Source organism: Podarcis pityusensis (assembly GCF_964106645.2).
Source record: "Podarcis pityusensis genome assembly, chromosome: 3".
Taxonomy (NCBI): domain Eukaryota; kingdom Metazoa; phylum Chordata; class Lepidosauria; order Squamata; family Lacertidae; genus Podarcis; species Podarcis pityusensis.
Window position 1 is genome coordinate 91,717,947 of NC_138026.1, and position 17,166 is coordinate 91,735,112.

Below are 17,166 nucleotides of genomic sequence, written 5' to 3' on the forward strand. Positions count from 1 at the left end.
AAAGAGTATATGCAGACTAACATCTGAGTTATCAGGATTAAATTCAGTCCTGAGGAAAAACAGCAACAATAAAACATGAGGAGCGGCCTTGTATTTTTCATTTTAAAAGAGAACACAGCGAGAGAACAGTAGACTCTCTGGCAGAAAATCAATTGTGCCCTCAGCATTTGGTTACCTGGGTGGCTTTTCTGTCATGTTGCACTGACAATCAACAGAGCTTATGCCCCACTTCGACATTAATTTTTTTAAATAAGAGAACCCAGTAAGCTGCCGTAATACTGCTAGTAATTATGAGGCACAAGGGGAAGACAAATAACACTTGTGGCATAAATCAAAGCAAACATAATTTTCTTGCAAGGCTATTGTGTTGTCATTGCAGCAAGGCAGAGGACGAGCCTTATTATCCTCTCCCTGGCTTAGCTTCTATGTGCACAACGTTTTCCATCCAAAGGTCTTGTCTATGCTACCACCCTATATTCTTTCTACCCCACCTTTAATTAAGGCTTGTCCTCATCAAGAAACGTGGGGAATGGGAGCTTTGGGAGGTTGATGCTGAGAATCCTCTATTGGAGATCCTTAGCTCAGAGAAAGAGGACCTCCAGAAGTAGCTGAACTAAACTCTTCCAGAAGTGGCTGAACTAAAGTGCCCATCATCCTGGTAACTGAAACTGATGGAAGCTGGAGACCAACAACATCTAGAGGGCCATTGGTTCCCCTTGTCCCTTGTCTTGGGGACAGGCAATGGCTGTTAAACTGATTCAAATCTGTAGTGTGGATATGTCCTAAGAGGTAAGATGAGCCTCATCTTACCACTTCCCTTTGGGTTCTTCAAACAGAATAGCTTCTCTAACACTACATGTGTAGCTGAAGTAATCTTGTCAAGTATTCACTACACTGTGTTTTGCTTCAGACCTGGTTTCTCTTCTACCTGGAGAACTCTCCTGAGTCACCTTCAGGCTCTCAGTAGGTTCCTTACCGACAGGCTCAGAATTTGTTTATTTTCAAAGTGAAACCTTCGGTAAACCTCTAAAAATAATCCCAAACTCAGGTGTCTGTTGAGTCTGAAATCACTACTCGACTATGAGTGTATTTCATTGGTTCTCACCAGAACTGGCATTGTAGGACTGATAAGGAGGCATTTGGTGTCAGTGCTTAGGGATTTCTAACAATTTCGCTAACACAGACCAGAAAATTCCACTCAGATGTATTTCTTCTCCCCACCAGGACTGGTGGGATTTGCAGTTCAGTGACACCTGGAGGGCCAAAGATTCCCTGTGCCTGGCCTACACTGCCTGGCAGTCACTCTTCAGTTTCAGAAAAAAGGTGTCTCTCACCCTACCTGGAGATGCTAGGAGCCGAACCAGGAATCATCAGCAAGGAAAGTGGATGCACTACCACTCAGCCTTCCCCTCAAGGAAGGGTGCCCAACAGATTTGTATTTTATATTTGAGCTCCCCAACTTGCCATGGGCTGTATAGGATGTCACAGGACAAGACATCGGATCACTCGGATCAATCCGAGGAACGACCTTCTGCTCCTTCTAGTCCTGATCCGGTCCCTGACACACAACGTTGGCCTACTGATTTCTCCGACCCATCGGCCACACGACAGTGGGTTGAGCACAATCTTCCCCCTGGTACTATCCTTCGCCTACCTGAGGGATACCGCATCCGACACTTTAGTGCTGGTCCTCTGTCCTCCCTTCCAGGACTGATGAATCGTCACACTCGCCCACCTACGGCTGGCCTGGCTGTTTCCTCTGTTCCAGGAAGTTCGCGTCTGCGCAGATGGCCCAGTCTGTTCAAAAAAGGCACCGGAAATTAGTGTGACTCATAGAACAGCTGCCTCATGCAGTATCAAGCTAAGAAGACAGTTCACATTCTCAGTTCACATTCTCAGTTCACATTCTCAGTTCATATTCTCTGGAGCATGCCCCTGCCTGCATATTATAGACAGATATATTCAATGCTTAATACCCTAACCTCTAATAGCTCACCTTGAATTACTGTATGCTAGTAGGTTAGACAAAACCACATGAACATATATACTTCTCTTCTGATACAAGGGCTGGGGTAAAGTAGGCTCCTATCCGCATCCCATAGTTAATATTCTGCACTGTGGAATGTGGGGGTGCCTCTTTTAATGTTATTTACCACTCTCAAAGCTCACTCTCCTTTCTCACTCTCAGTGAATTATGAGTATATATACCCTATGTTTAGATTGTAAGGGCAGACTCCTTCAGCACTCAACTGCGTCTGAGGAAGATTCTCCTGCTCCAGGTTCTGGTAATGTATCTTATCTTTATGTAATAACCTTGCTCCATATTCAGTATCCTAGACATAGACCAAAAACAAACCAAAAAGAATTAAGCTGTTGTAATCAATAAAATCTTAAATAATTTTAAGAGAAATATTGGTGTCTATGGTAATTATTTTTTAAGACCAAGAAATTGGCTTATGAAGTAAAAGGTTTAATTGTCTGTCCTTAGGGACATACTAGATAATCTTTACTCATAATAAAAATAGACATACCCATGACAAGGACCCAGCACCAGTTCTGGGATGCTCTTGTAAGATCTCACAGGGCAAAAAGAGCTTTTAAACTCTCCACCTTTCAACTCTACAATTCTGTGATTCTATGTTTCCATTAGTCATTGTATTGTAATGTATTGCCGTTTTACCAGCTTAAATAGAAGCCATAATTAAAGTCTAACACATTTAGACAATGGAAAGCCTGGAATGAAATGGATCAAATAAATGAATAAATAACATTCATATTATTATAAAACATCATGTCACAGCAAATAAATGCAGAGCAATACAGAAGTTCCTGAGTCATACGCCAGTCAATCACAGTAAAATACAATCAAGGATAATTGAGTGAACACATTTTTGATATTAGGTTCCTTTTCAGATGTTTTCCTGTAATTTTAAGTGCTTCAGTTATAGGTGATAAAAACAACTAAAGTGCTGTTTTTAATAACAATTTTGTTATAAAAATAAAAGGGGGGGGGACTACAAGAGGAAATCAGTACTTAAAACTGCCACCACCCCCCACCTGCGGGAACAGAAACTGACACTGAGGTAATTAAGAGAGGATATTAAAGAGGCAAGTAATGGGGGCCAGAGGCATTCTTGAGAAATAAAGATGGTGGCTGACACATTCAGCAAAATTGTGAGAGAGGAGAGGGATACTGCTGCAGCTGCCTCACGAGTGGGAGTGGGAACAGGCAGTGTCTGAAGTGACCAGGGAGAGGAAGACACAGTGATGGGGGTGGAGCAGAAGACAGATGGCCACCAACTTGGATTGGCCAAATTCATGGAGGGTAAGTCTATAAAGAGCTTCTAGCAACACTGAGTATGTTCTGCTTCATTGTCGGAGGCAGTGCACCTTTGATACTAGTTGCTGGAAATCACAAGTGTGTAGAGTGTTGTCGACCCCAGGTCATGGTTTGGGGCTTTCCATAGGCACCTGGTCAGTTTCTGTGAGAATAGATGCTGGTCTAGATGGGTTGTTTGTCTGATCCAGCAGACAATTCTTATGATGGGGTAGGGGGAAGAATAGGGCAACAGAGTACGCGGTTAAGATGACAACCAAGGGAGTCGGGGAGGAAGTTAGTGCAACCGAAAATTTCCCTAATGGAGAGGAAGATGGAGTGATTGGCTCAAGTGGATCCTCTTGAATTTGCATGATTTTTACACTGGATCCCCACAAAACAATCAAATCAAAGCTTACATTGGTGTCAGCAAAGTCACTTAAACAATGCAGATGGAGTCCAGAGGGGAAAATATCACTATAGTGATGTTTAAAGGAGGGTGGAAGGCGCTTCAGAGAGTGGTCTGGCAAACAGTCCTCTCACCTTCCTCTAAAAGTGTGAGGCACTGTGGGTTGGGGCAAGCTGTGAGGGAAGGGAAGTGATTTGGGGTGAATTGTGAGGGGATAGGCAGGGAGTGGGCAAGACATAAAGGGAGTAGGGTTTGGTCAGTTATAAAGGGAGGAGGAGTTGGCCAGGTGTGAGGGAAAGGGGTTGGCAGGTAGGTGGGTCTGGCAAGCAGAGCAAACAGGGACAACAGCCTCTAGTTGTTATTATTAAACCTATTACCAGCCCTTCAACAGCATGTCCCAGAGTGGACTATGACAATTTAAAATGCAGAATTAAAAACAGTTAAAACAAGTTATAGTTGGAGGAATGAGGTGGGTCTTGAAAATGCACATCTCAGCTGTCAAGCCACACGTGACAACTATATGACACCTGAACAAAAAAAGCTGAGTTGATTAATCACATGGGTGCTACATTAATTAATTGAATCCACAGCATTTTGCAAATTAATAATTTTGAAAATTATTCTGAAGAGGAGGAAACTTCCTTTTGTTTTTAACTGAGGCACACATTTGTCCTTGCGGGAACCCTCAGACACAGGAAAGAATGCATCTTATAAGAGGGTTCTCGCAGTGACAAATGTGTGCCTCAGTTAAACATGCAGGATGGGGGTAGCTCCAGTTCTTGGTTCATTTTAAACATTATTAATCAATTCCATTGCCTCTAAGGGAGAATAAATTTTCTTAAGGTGATCCCACACTTGCTTGCATTGCTTGAAAGTATTTGTATTTTTCTTCTGAAAGTAAAAGAAAAGAAAGAGATGTCACAGTGGTAACTATTATCCTGTCTTTGAATAAGTGTACAGTGGTACCTCAGGTTAGGTACTTAATTCATTCCAGAGGTCCGTTCTTAACCTGAAACTGTTCTTAACCTGAGGTACCACTTTAGCTAATGGGGCCTCGTGCTGCCACCGCACGATTTCTGTTCTCATCCTGAAGCAAAGTTCTTAACCCGAGGTACTATTTCTGGGTTAGCGGAGTCTGTAACCTAAAGCGTCTGTAACCCGAGGTTCCACTGTACTCTAGCTGTTGTTCATTTGTGGTGTTATATATGTGTGGCGTAGTGGTTAAGAGTGGTAGTCTCGTAATCTGGGGAACAGGGTTCGCGTCTCCGCTCCTCCACATGCAGCTGCTGGGTGACCTTGGGCCAGTCACACTTCTTTGAAGTCTCTCAGCCCCACTCACCTCACAGAGTGTTTGTTGTGGGGGAGGAAGGGAAAGGAGAATGTTAGCCGCTTTGAGACTCCTGAAGGGGAGTGAAAGGCGGGATATCAAATCCAAACTCTTCTTCTTCTTCTTCTGTTTGACCAAACTGCAGGAGGCAGTGGAAGACAGGAGGGCCTGGCGTGCTCTGGTCCAGGGGGTCATGAAGAGTCGGACACGACTAAACGACTAAACAAAAACAAATCATATATGTGTTGTTTGTTTATTTATAGCATAACATGTATTCCTTTGGATTGTCAGAAAACCTCAGTCTAGTGGTTTGGACTGGCTCCCCAGATCAGCAAAGTGATCTGTAAGAACTGCCACTTGCTCCCCCCTCTCTGCTGCCACAGAACCTTCTCTTCTCCTCCCTGTTCCAAGGGGGCAACTGTGATAATCAAAGATAGCAAACAGAAGCTTGAGATGCCATCACACCAGGGCCAGCCCTCATTTTACTCAGCCTACAACTCTGCAGTCCATTTGGTGTCTAGCAAGCTAGAGGGGGAAAGGCTGGAACTCCCCAATCCCCACAGGAGGATCGAGGTGGAAAGCAAACTAGTCAATCAGATGGCAGAATCCTGCTTGTGCACTCTAATAACCAGCCGTGAATAATGATCTCAGTTTCTCGGTGTCAAATCCACCCTCCGCCCCTCATCCCTGAAAGGTCACATAAGCAGGATTCAGAATTAACTACAGGGTCACCTGATTATTCTTGCCACAATGGTTATTTGTTATGGTTGCTCAGTTGCATTATTTTTGCAAGATCTCGTTTACTGCAGCTACAATTTATTCTTTAGAGAAAGCACGTTGTCATTATTGCAATTAAATTGTTCACATGCTGGCAATGTACGGGCGGTTGACGACCTTTGTGTTAAAATTTCTATAGGCACACTCTGTGTAACAAAACTACTTTTAGATAATAACTATGCTTTTCCAGGAGAGGTGTGTTTTTTTAATCTCCAGAAAGTCATTTTCCACAGTGTGTTTCCAACACAGCTCATTTTCATCAAGTAGTTGCTAGGAGGAAGGTGGGGGAAGCATTGGATATGTTAAAAATATACCCAAACAGGAACTGTTATTTTCTGCAACACTCTTGATACAAGTTTTACTTGACTCACAGGACAAAAGCTTGATTTTTAATTTTATGGCTATGAATTCCCAAAATGTGGTGGAAAAGACAAATTTGTCAATGCATGAGAAAAATGGATGTGGCCAACTACTTAAAATGCAATCCTAACCACATCTACTCAGAAGTAAGTCCTACTGAATTCAATATGGATTACTCCCAAGTAAGTGGGGTTGGGATTGCGGCCTTAACTACTCATGTTGGTGTTACAACCATAGAATATTTTATCTTGCAAAGTAGATTTTTAAAATTATCTTAAACAGGGAGGTTGCTAAGCACTTCAACGATAGGGGGGGAGGTATAGACACAAATTTGTAAGTGCTAATTTATATGTACAGATGAATATTTAGAATGTAAAGGTTATATAGAAGGCAGCTGAACAGTTGCATCCAATTCAGCAATTCATTCAATTAATCTTCAATTAACTGGCATCCTGTTCCAGATCTATAATTTGCTTGTCCATATTTACAGTAATTTCTCAACAGATCTTGCCCGAAACCAGTTTAATCCCCCAAAGACCCTCATTAATAACTCTCAAATCATCTCTAAATCAAGTCCACATTCTAGAAGCAAAAGATGTAGAAGTGAGTAAGATGGGAGAGCACAATAACCTTTCCCATAAATCTGGAAATCTATGGGGTGACAGGTCCCTTGTTAACAGTCCTGCGTGGCACTTTGAAGATTAACAAATTCAGGCTACAATCCTGTACTTCTAAGGGAGCAATCCCCATGGAATTCAGTGGAGCTTATTTCTGAGTAACGTACAGTTTCTTTGGCATTGAACCGACTCTAGAAATTGTGACATCAGGGACCCCTTCTGAACCAGAGTAAGATGCTTCTTAGTTTAGTTAGGTGCTATTTCTTAAATTGCAATACTTACGTGCCCACAGTAGTTTTGCAAGAGAGAAGAAAGGGGAGAAAACCAGAACAACTTGGCAGCAACCCTGTGAGCAGTCCCACGAGGAACACCAACCACCACTGAGGGTGGAAGCATTAAAAAAAAGTTGCCTGCAGTCAGACATTCTACTGTCCAGAATTTTACAACAGCTTGCAAGTGCCCTTATTTGCATTTGAAATCATGTCCCGCATAACTTTTTTTTTTTTAAGAGTCTGCATTTCCTGCTTATCAACCCATAAAGCTTAACTGAGCTGGAAAAATTCCCTGCTTAGTGTGTCAGTCAGACAAGTGTTACCCTTTGCTTTTTAAGAAACTATGCAAGCCATCTGAGAGACTATAGAGTCCTTCTGTTCCCTCAGTGCTTTGATGAGATGTATTATAGATTTTCCTACTTGGTGCATTCAGAATGTGTCGCCCGACCAAAACAAAATGTATATGCCATATCGTCTGGTGAGTCTAATATGGGTGTTCTTTAATAACACAGGATGTGGGGAGAACACAACTTCTTCCATGTGTTGAAATAAGGTATGGAGGGGGTTGCGGAGCTGGGCAGGCCAGCTCCATTTTTGCTGTGCACTGCCACATCTCCTTGCATCTCCAAGATGCCTCCTGACATCCATGCAGTGAAGCTACAACAAAGGGAGTAAAACTTGCTTGGGGTGTGGGGTGTGGCTTCCACTCAGGGGAAGACCGTTTGGCCAACGGCCACTCTTCAAATAGATGGTCTCTATGCACATCCACCCACCCATGCATCTACAGTACATGGAGCCTAGTCCATTAGGGCAAATTGGGTATTGTTCCACCAAACTTGCTTTGCCTCCAGACAGGCGCCACCTGCCATCCAGTCCAGGCTGTGGCACTCAGTGTTGCCATTATAGAACTAAGCAGGGAGGAGGAGGGGGGCAGAAACTGGAACATACCCTCCAACATTTCACTGATGAAAATAGGGATGTCCCATTATTATTATTTATTATTATTATTAATTATACCCCAGCCATCTGACTGGGTTGTCCAGCCACTCTTCCAACATACACAGTTATAAAAGCATAACTAAATATATTTTTTTTTAATCCCTATACAGAGCTGCCTTCAGATGTCTTCTAGAGGTTGTATAGTTTCTTATCTCCTCTGCTACGGGGTTGCATAATTCCATGTCCTCCAATATTTATCCGATGAAAATAGGGACATCCTAAAGAAAAGCAAAATGGGACGTGGGTGGCGCTGTGGGTTAAACCACAGAGCCTAGGACTTGCCGATCAGAAGGCTGGCGGTTCGAATCCCTGTGACGGGGTGATCTCCCGTTGCTTGGTCCCTGCTCCTGCCAACCTAGCAGCTCGAAAGCACGTCAAAGAGGTACCGCTCTGGCGGGAAGGTAAACGGTGTTTCCGTGCGCTGCTCTGGTTTGCCAGAAGCGGCTTAGTCATGCTGGCCACATGACCCGGAAGCTGTACGTCGGCTCCCTTGGCCAATAAAGCGAGATGAGTGCTGCAACCCCAGAGTCGGCCATGACTGGACCTAATGGTCAGGGATCCCTTTACCTTTACCTTTAAAGAAAAGCAGGACATTCTGGGATCAAATCAGAAACTGAGACGCCTTCTGTAAATCCAGTACTGTCCCTGGAAAATAGGGACACTTGGAGGGTCTGCTAGAATTAGTTGGTTTCTGCCTGCCATTGGCTCTGGCTCTGCCTATTGTTTGGCTCCCTGCCTTCCAGCCCACCAGTTCCAATGGGCATCAGTTGCCACTGGCTTGAATGTGCAGGTGATGACGGAGGAACAGAGCCTGCTCACGATTCCCTCCACATCTTTCCATGCCCAGAGGGGGGTCATGTAATCTCCCTTAATAGTTCAGCCAGATGAAAATAAAGCAACGGCTCAGAGAACATGTGCAACAGCTTCATTACTTCTTATGTTTTTCTGGCTGAAATGTTTTGTGGTTGCAGAGGAGGGGTTACGAGGCTGGGATTTTCTTCCTTTCTAATTTTCTTGCCTATAGGGAGGTAACACTTGCAATCTGGATTTATATAGCCATTTCGTTTGCTGTGGTTACAGGCTTTAATCACTGCAGGGAAGTAGGAAAAGTTCTAGTTTATTGGCTGCAATCTGGAAAAAACAGCGCCACTTATTTATCCCAATTTTCTTAAAGAGCTTCAAAGTGTTGCTGAAATAAAGTGTTAGGAAGCTGCTGGGGCAGCATTTGGAAACCCTTGAGGGGCAAGAAAAATGCAGCCTTCTATTTTAACTCTCTTAAAAGATTTCTGCCTCTGGTTTGTTACCTTTGTTTTTGTTGTTATGTGTGCCAGGGGACCTTGGCTGTAGTTTAGTAATTTGGGAGCCTCTTGAGGTCCTGTAGATGTTGCTGCAATAGCTCGTAATTGGGAGTTTATTCCAGGCATGTTAGGTAACCACAAAGGAGAGTTTTTGAAAGAATTGCTTGATCATTGTCTCTCTCCCCGCCCCCCCAAACTAATCCAGTTCAACAGTTTTCTTTTGCATTGCATTAGTGCTATTGCTGCTGTTGACATTTTATATCCACTTCTGTATTCTGTTCATCAAAGGTTTGTATTGTCTTCTGCATCCATCTGGCTCAAGTGCAGTATATCAGCCAGCAACTTTAACTGCACAGGGGCACAGAATAGATCAGGGCAGCCTCAAATTTCACAACTTGCTTGGTAGCCCTAAGGTAAAGGTAAAGGGAGCCCTGACCATTAGGTCCAGTCGTGACAGACTCTGGGGTTGCGGCGTTCATCTCGCTTTATTGGCCGAGGAAGCCGGCGTACAGCTTCTGGGTCATGTGGCCAGCATGACTAAGTCACTTCTGGCGAACCAGAGCAGTGCACGGAAACGCTGTTTACCTTCCCGCCGGAGTGGTACCTATTTAACTACTTGCACTGGCGTGCTTTCGAACTGCTAGGTTGGCAGGAGCAGGGACCGAGCAACGGGAGCTCACCCCGTCGCAGGGATTCGAACTGCTGGCCTTCTGATCAACAAGCCCTAGGCTCTGTGGTTTAACCCACAGCGCCACCCGTGTCCTGTACTTGGTAGCCCTAGGTGACCCAAAAATCCATGTAGGCGAGTGAACAGCCTGGCAGAAGAGGTGTGGATCATTCTATTCTTCCTTCACCAGCCTACCTGGTTTCTATACTAGACATGGAGGAAGGAAAGTCTGACCAGTGCAGAGTAATCCATTCCAGCCTGCTAGGTGGAGTTTGTACCTTTTGTGGGTTTGTTTATTTATCTGCAAGGCTGTTTTAGGAGTATATGTTATATACAGGAGGAGAGGGTCTCTTAAACTAGTACAGAGGGATTAAGAAAATGGAATAACTCTGCTGGACCAAAGGTCTGTCTACTTGAGTAGAATCCTGTTTCCTATAGCGGCCAAAGAGATGCTTCTGGGATTCTGGAGATGAGGAAGAGCATGAAAAGCTCTCTAGCTAGATATGAGGGCAATCGTCTTAACTGCTCCCTAGGAGCTGTTATTATTCAGAGGCCTGCTGATCTGGAAGATAGTATATAGCCATCGTGTGTAGCCAACAGGATTCCTTTTCTCCATAGAGATCGCCAGACTCTTTGTTTGGCAAGTTCTAGAACGCCGCTGAATCAAGCTGCATTGTTTAACGTCAAGCAGGTGCAGGCCTGCCATGTCTCCAGAGAAATAATAACTGCGCCTGCAGCTTCAGATGAGATCCAACTTTTGCGTCTGCTCAAAAATAGACTTGGAAATATGGATTCTCGGCTAGACCCTGCCAGCCACTCAACCTCCTGCTGTCTTCATTATAATAAAAGAAAACTCATAAAACATTGAAACAACAAATAAATAGTTCTGCCTTGTTGGCCCCTGAAGTTCACCAGATCAAAAACACAGGCTGCAATTACTATAAAGCACACTGCTGGTTATATTTGAAATGGTAATGCTGGGGGACTGGCTTGGGAGAGCGATGACAGACTCTTCTTAGCTTCCGGCCACACACCACTGCACTGGGAGGAACAAAACACAACAAGCCTTGGATTACTATGTTGTCCATACTCACAGCTGTAGTCTGCTTCTCTCCAAAGAACCGTAAAGAGTAATCAACACTTGTTCTTGTCTTAACAGTATGTAGTTTGTCTGGGGGAGACAAACCATGAGCCCAGCTTCCGATGATACTACAATCCAAGACTGGTACTTTGTTGTGCCTGCCAAGGCCAAGATCTGGGGAGAAGCGATGCAGGAATTCCTGAGCATGCTGCTCATTTACATCAAACCACAGTGAAACCCAGCTTAACTGTGGTTTAACGTGATCTGTGAATACAGCCGTTCTTTGCTCTTGTGAGAGTAAAGATTCCGTTCCACAATTCCGCCCCTCTGTTGTTTTAAAACCACTTAGTCTCTTTATTTCCAACTTTCAAAAGGCTTTAATTGATAGTTTGTATTACATCCATTCACCTCACATGAAAACAAGAGAGTTAAATGCACTCGAACACCACAAGGGCATTGGCAGGCAATGCTTCATGGATTTGTCAACTTTCACAGCAAGTTGTTTCAAAATCTCCTCCGTGTTTCTATGGAAACTGCAAAATGGCTGTGAGCCTGTAAGCCACACCAAAGCACTCTCCCTGTAGGGCACATTATTTTCTACATGCCCTGGCCTCCCCGTTGCATGTGCCTCATACCAGCTTGTCCTTAGAATTAGAAACACTGCCCATTCCCTGCACCTATAGGGAGCCAAAGTTTTGTTTCTTTCAGGAAACAATTCTCCCTGCCTCCTTCATAACCTGTACCAGTGAAGTTCAGAGCTCCAGCATTAATATAAACAAGATAATAAAAACCGGCATTCCAACCCAATTTTCACAGGGTTTGGGGATTCATAATCTCAGACATGACCTTTCTGGATGGTATCATCTTCCAGGAAGACTTTTGGAAACCTCCTCGAGATATTCTGCTTCCTGCTCATTAAATCGTGATCTTATTTAACTCACTTGTTCTAGCACAACTAAGGCTGTGTACAGATTTTTGGCTTAAAATGTGTCTGGACTGTGTTTTCCCCCTTCATTTGGATCAAGGTTGATTTTGGAGGAAATCAATCAAAACACAGCATTTCCCTTTTAATAAAAGAATGACCCCTGGGTTCTGTGAGGATCTGACATACTTAGGCAGCCCCGGATAGGGGAGGAGGAGGAGAAGAATGAGAGGGGCTTGAAGGCTGGTGACCAGGAAAAGAGGACAGAAGTCCTCACCTTATGACACTAAAGAGAGGGAATCAGAACTAATGGCTGTCTTCATTGCCCCTCCTGCAGAGAGCAGAGCCTCATGGGGAACGGAGTGTGCTGGTCCCGGGGGGGGGGGTTACTGTGAGGCGTGGTCAAAGTCCGGTCCTGGGCCGAGGGTCTGGAGACTGTCCACCAAGGGGGAAGCGGGGTCCAAAGCAAGAAGCCGGGCGTGGTTGGGAACTCCGGAAAAACAGGTCTGGGTGCTGGCAGCAACAGGTTTCCAATGTCGTTGCTCCCGCAACCTGGGACCGGGCTGACTGGCCTTTATCTTCTCTGAGGCCAGGGGCAGTCCCGGCCCACAGGTGACCCGCCTCTCCTGGCCTTAAGGCGAGCACTCCTCCTGAGAGAACCCAGTTCCCTCCGCCTCTCTGCCCTGAGCCTCTGCAGCTCAGGAGAGGCTGGAGGGTTACTGGACCCAGGGGGAGGCTCACCTTCCCCTGACAGGGCTGGGAGAGGCGCACCTGTAGGCAATGGGTCCTCAATCACCTCCGGAGCCAGAGTAGATTCATCTGGTGTCTGCTGTATAAAAAAGGTAAAGAAGATAAGGATAAAATTGAGCAATTTCTTGTGGCGAATGAAATACAGAAAATTCCCGAGGATAAAAGGTTCCTACTAAATGGCATGATTACGAGACAGGAGGTTGAGATGGCAATAAATAAGATGCAGTTAGGCAAAGCCCCAGGACCGGATGGTCTTTCTGCAAAATATTATAAAATATTGAAAGATTGGCTAATTCAACCGTTGGCAGATGTGTATAATAAGATTCTAAGAGGGGACAAAGCTCCCGAAACCTGGAAAGATGCATTTATCACTCTGATTCCAAAAACAGATCAAGATAGATCCGATGTAAAAAATTAGAGACCAATCTCATTACTTAATGTGGACTATAAAATTTTCGCAAACATTTTGGCCAATAGATTAAAAAAGGTTCTATCAAATTATATACAAAAGGACCAGGCCGGATTTCTGCCTGGGAGACATATGAAAGATAACATAAGAAATATAATTGATATAATAGAAAGGTTGGAAGCGAAAAGAAATTGTAAAGCAATGTTAATGTTTATTGATGCTGAAAAGGCCTTTGATAATGTTTCTTGGTTATATATGATGAAAAATCTAGAAAGAATGGAGGTTGGCCAGGAATTTTTAAATGGTATTAATGCGACCTATTTTGAACAAAAAGCAAAAATCATAGTTAATAATGTGGTCTCAGAGGAAATCAGAATTGAGAAAGGAACCAGGCAAGGGTGCCCGCTTTCCCCTCTGCTATTTATTTCTGTTCTGGAGGTTTTGTTAAACATGTTGAGGAAAGAGGAGGAGGTTAAAGGCATTGTAGTAGGATCCAAGCAATATAAATTAAAAGCCTTTGCGGATGATTTGGTTTTAACTTTACAAGATCCAGAAACCAGTGCAGTGAAAGCACTGGAGCTGATTCAAGAGTTTGGGCAGGTAGCAGGATTTAAATTAAACAAGAGCAAAACCAAAGTTTTAGAAAATGAGGAAAGAAAAAACCTTTTTGAAAGGACAGGCCTTGTTTCGGTGAAAAAAGTTAAGTATTTGGGTGTGAATTTATCGGTAAAGAACTTGAATCTTTACAAAGATAACTATGAAAAATTATGGAATGAAATCAAGAGAGATCTTGACGTATGGTCAAATCTAAAACTCTCATTGATGGGCCGAATATCGGTGGTTAAGATGAATGTATTGCCGAAGATGTTGTTCTTATTTCAAGTTTTACCAATCATTGATAATGTCAAATGTTTTAAAGAATGGCAGAAGGTATTGTCTAAATTTATCTGGCAGGGGAAAAAACCTAGAATTAAATATAAATTACTTACAGATATAAAAGAAAGAGGGGGCTTCTCCCTGCCAGATTTGAAGATATACTTTGAAGCTGCTGCATTCTGCTGGATCAAGGATTGGATTCAATTAGAGAATGATGATGTGTTAGACTTGGAGGGACTGGATAATCGATTTGGATGGCATGCATATCTATGGTATGACAAGGTAAAGGCCCACAGGGGTTTTAAGAACCATGTAATTAGGAAGGCATTATACAATGTATGGACTAGATACAAAGATCTCTTAGTAAGAAAAACACCAAAATGGATTTCACCGATGGAAACACAGGCTCAAAAAAAGTTAAATATGGAAAACAAATGGTTGAGGTATTCAGATTTGTTGTTAGAGAATCAGGAAGGTTTTAAATTAAAACCATTTGAACAAATGAAAGATAAAGTGAATTGGTTGCAATATTATCAAATTAACGAATTATATAAGATGGATAAGAGAAATGGTTTTGCAACAGAAAAAACCAAATTGGAAACGGAGTTGTTAGATACTAATGATAAGAATATGTCTAAAATGTACAGTTTGTTGTTTGAGTGGCATACAAAGGATGAACAAGTTAAATCAGTCATGATTGATTGGGCAAGGGATGTGGGACATAATATAATGATGGAGAACTGGGAGAGGCTATGGAGGAAAGGGGTTAAGTTCACTGCATGTACGATGTTAAAGGAAAACATTATGAAGATGATGTATAGATGGTACTTGACCCCTGTAAAATTAGCAAAGATTTATCACAAAAGTGATAATCTTTGTTGGAAATGTAAAGAAAAAGAAGGTACTTTTTTCCATATGTGGTGGACTTGTCCCAAGGTGAAAGACTTCTGGGAGAAGATTTATAATGAACTGAAAAAAAATTGTTGAAATATACATTTATTAAGAAACCAGAGGCCTTTCTCCTTGGAATAACAGGTGTAGAATTGCCCAAGAAAGATGTTAAATTATTTCTGTATGCCACAACGGCCACTCGAATATTACTTGCTAAAAATTAGAAAACACAAGAACTACCAACAGTGGAAGATTGGCAGATGAAGATGATGGACTTTTCGGAGCTAGCTGACCTGACTAGAAGAATCCGCGACCAGAAAGAAGAGGAGCTTCAAGAGGACTGGAGGAAATTCAAGGACTACTTGAACAAATATTGTAATATAAAAAATTAGAAATTACTTGAAAGAAACAAATAGGCCTAGGACAAATTAAGTTATAATTAAATAAATGGGATTCAGAATGTCAAGAAAAGTGAATAAGATGACTATAATTGGAAATTGTTTTAGTTTAATAATGATATTGGAAAGCTGTTACTTTTAAATTACAAGGAAACTCAGAAGGGAGGGATTTGAGGAAGTCAACCAAGATGTTTAAAAAGTTGGATTTGTGAAGAATTAAGTTTGTTATTATTGTCTATTTGTTTATTGTTCCCCCCTTTTTTCCCCTCCCTTTTTTTCTTTTTTTTCCTCTCTCTCTTCTTCTCTTTTTCCTTTTCTGTTTTTGTGTATTTATCTGCTTTGTGGTTTGTGTTATTATGGTGGAAAAATCTAATAAAAATGTATTTAAAAAAAAGAGAGAGAGAATTGTCCTGGTGGGTCACAGTGGTTGCTATCATCATCATCACCATTTCACCTCTTAATATAAGCAGGGGTACGGGCAGGTCTCCTCCTATGTTTGCATTTATTACTGTTTCATAAGAACATCAAGAAGCCTGCTGGATCAGCCAATGACCCATCTAGTTCTTATGCACTTTCCCCACTTGTCGCTGGTATTCAGTGAAAGTACAACTCAGTTATTGTGTCTAGTAGCCTTATTTTCCATTCAACTGTCCAATCCATTTTAAAGCCATCCAAACTAGTAGCCCTCACTACCTCTTGCAAGAGCAAATTCCTATGCACTGTGGGAGGAAGCATCTCCTTTTGTCTCACCCAAATCTGCCAACATTCATCTTCATTTGATGTCTTCTAGTCCTAGTCTGATGAGAGAGGAAGAATTCTTCACACCATTCCTTGGAGTGTAAGTAAATAAATAAATTTTTATTTATACCCCGCCCTCCCCAGCTAAGACTGGGATCAGGGCGGCTAACATCAAATATCAAATACATTAAAACACAAACAATTGATTAAAATACAGTTTAAAAAGTAGAATGAGGATAAAATTAAATGACTGCCCATTACAGTGGTACCTCAGGTTAAGTACTTAATTCGTTCTGGAGGTCCGTTCTTAACCTGAAACTGTTCTTAACCTGGAGCACCACTTTAGCTAATGGGGCCTCCTGCTGCCGCCACGCCGCTGGAGCACGATTTCTGTTCTCATCCTGAAGCAAAGTTCTTAACCTGAAGCACTATTTCTGGGTTAGCGGAGTCTGTAACCTGAAGCGTATGTAACCTGAAGTGTATGTAACCTGAGGTACCACTTTACAACCATAGGGGTCAGGAACCTCAAGTATTCATCAAGACCAGCTAACCATGTTGGTCCCACATGAGCCGATAAAAGGGCCAAAGAGGTAACTTACAGGGTCCCATAGAAGGGGGTCAAACTGGGCCCAGACTGAAGGCCAGGCAGACCCACTCTATGGGACCCTGTAAGTTTTCTCTTTGTGTGTGTCTGATCCTAGTCAGCCCTGGTTAGCCCTGCTTAAATTCAGAGAAAGCCAATGTTATTATTTTCATTTATTTTATTTGAAGTCCCACAAGCCATCACTAGATCTTCTTACTTTGATCCACTGATACTTCTAGGTGTCTTCTGTTTCAAACTGGTCCCTGTAAAGAGTCACCTATGCTTCTGTTTGATTAAACTGGAGTTCAGTGGTCTATAGAAAGGCACCTCCAATATCATAAATTATAGGATACGAGGTGAAGAAGGGGTTATAAAACATGAACTCTGTATTCCTCTACCCCCACCCCAAAGCTCAGCTTCTTTTGCCAGCAGAAAAGTTCATCTTCTTGGACTATTCATCTTCACTTGATTTGTCT

General features: G+C 42.7%; 1 protein-coding gene across 5 annotated transcripts in view; it reads right to left on the reverse strand.

Annotated features, from left to right (window-relative positions):
• Positions 1 to 17,166, reverse strand: part of LOC308474209 (uncharacterized protein) — a 29,222-nt gene that overhangs the window by 4,003 nt on the left and 8,053 nt on the right. For all 5 annotated transcript variants that reach the window (XR_013984546.1, XR_013984547.1, XM_081000351.1 and 2 more), the window contains one exon: positions 1,655 to 1,797. Coding sequence is in view for 3 of the 5 variants with exons in the window: in XM_081000351.1 (XP_080856477.1) it covers positions 1,655 to 1,797 (143 nt within the window). In the remaining 2 variants the exon portion in view is untranslated. The remainder of the gene's footprint in view (positions 1 to 1,654; positions 1,798 to 17,166) is intronic.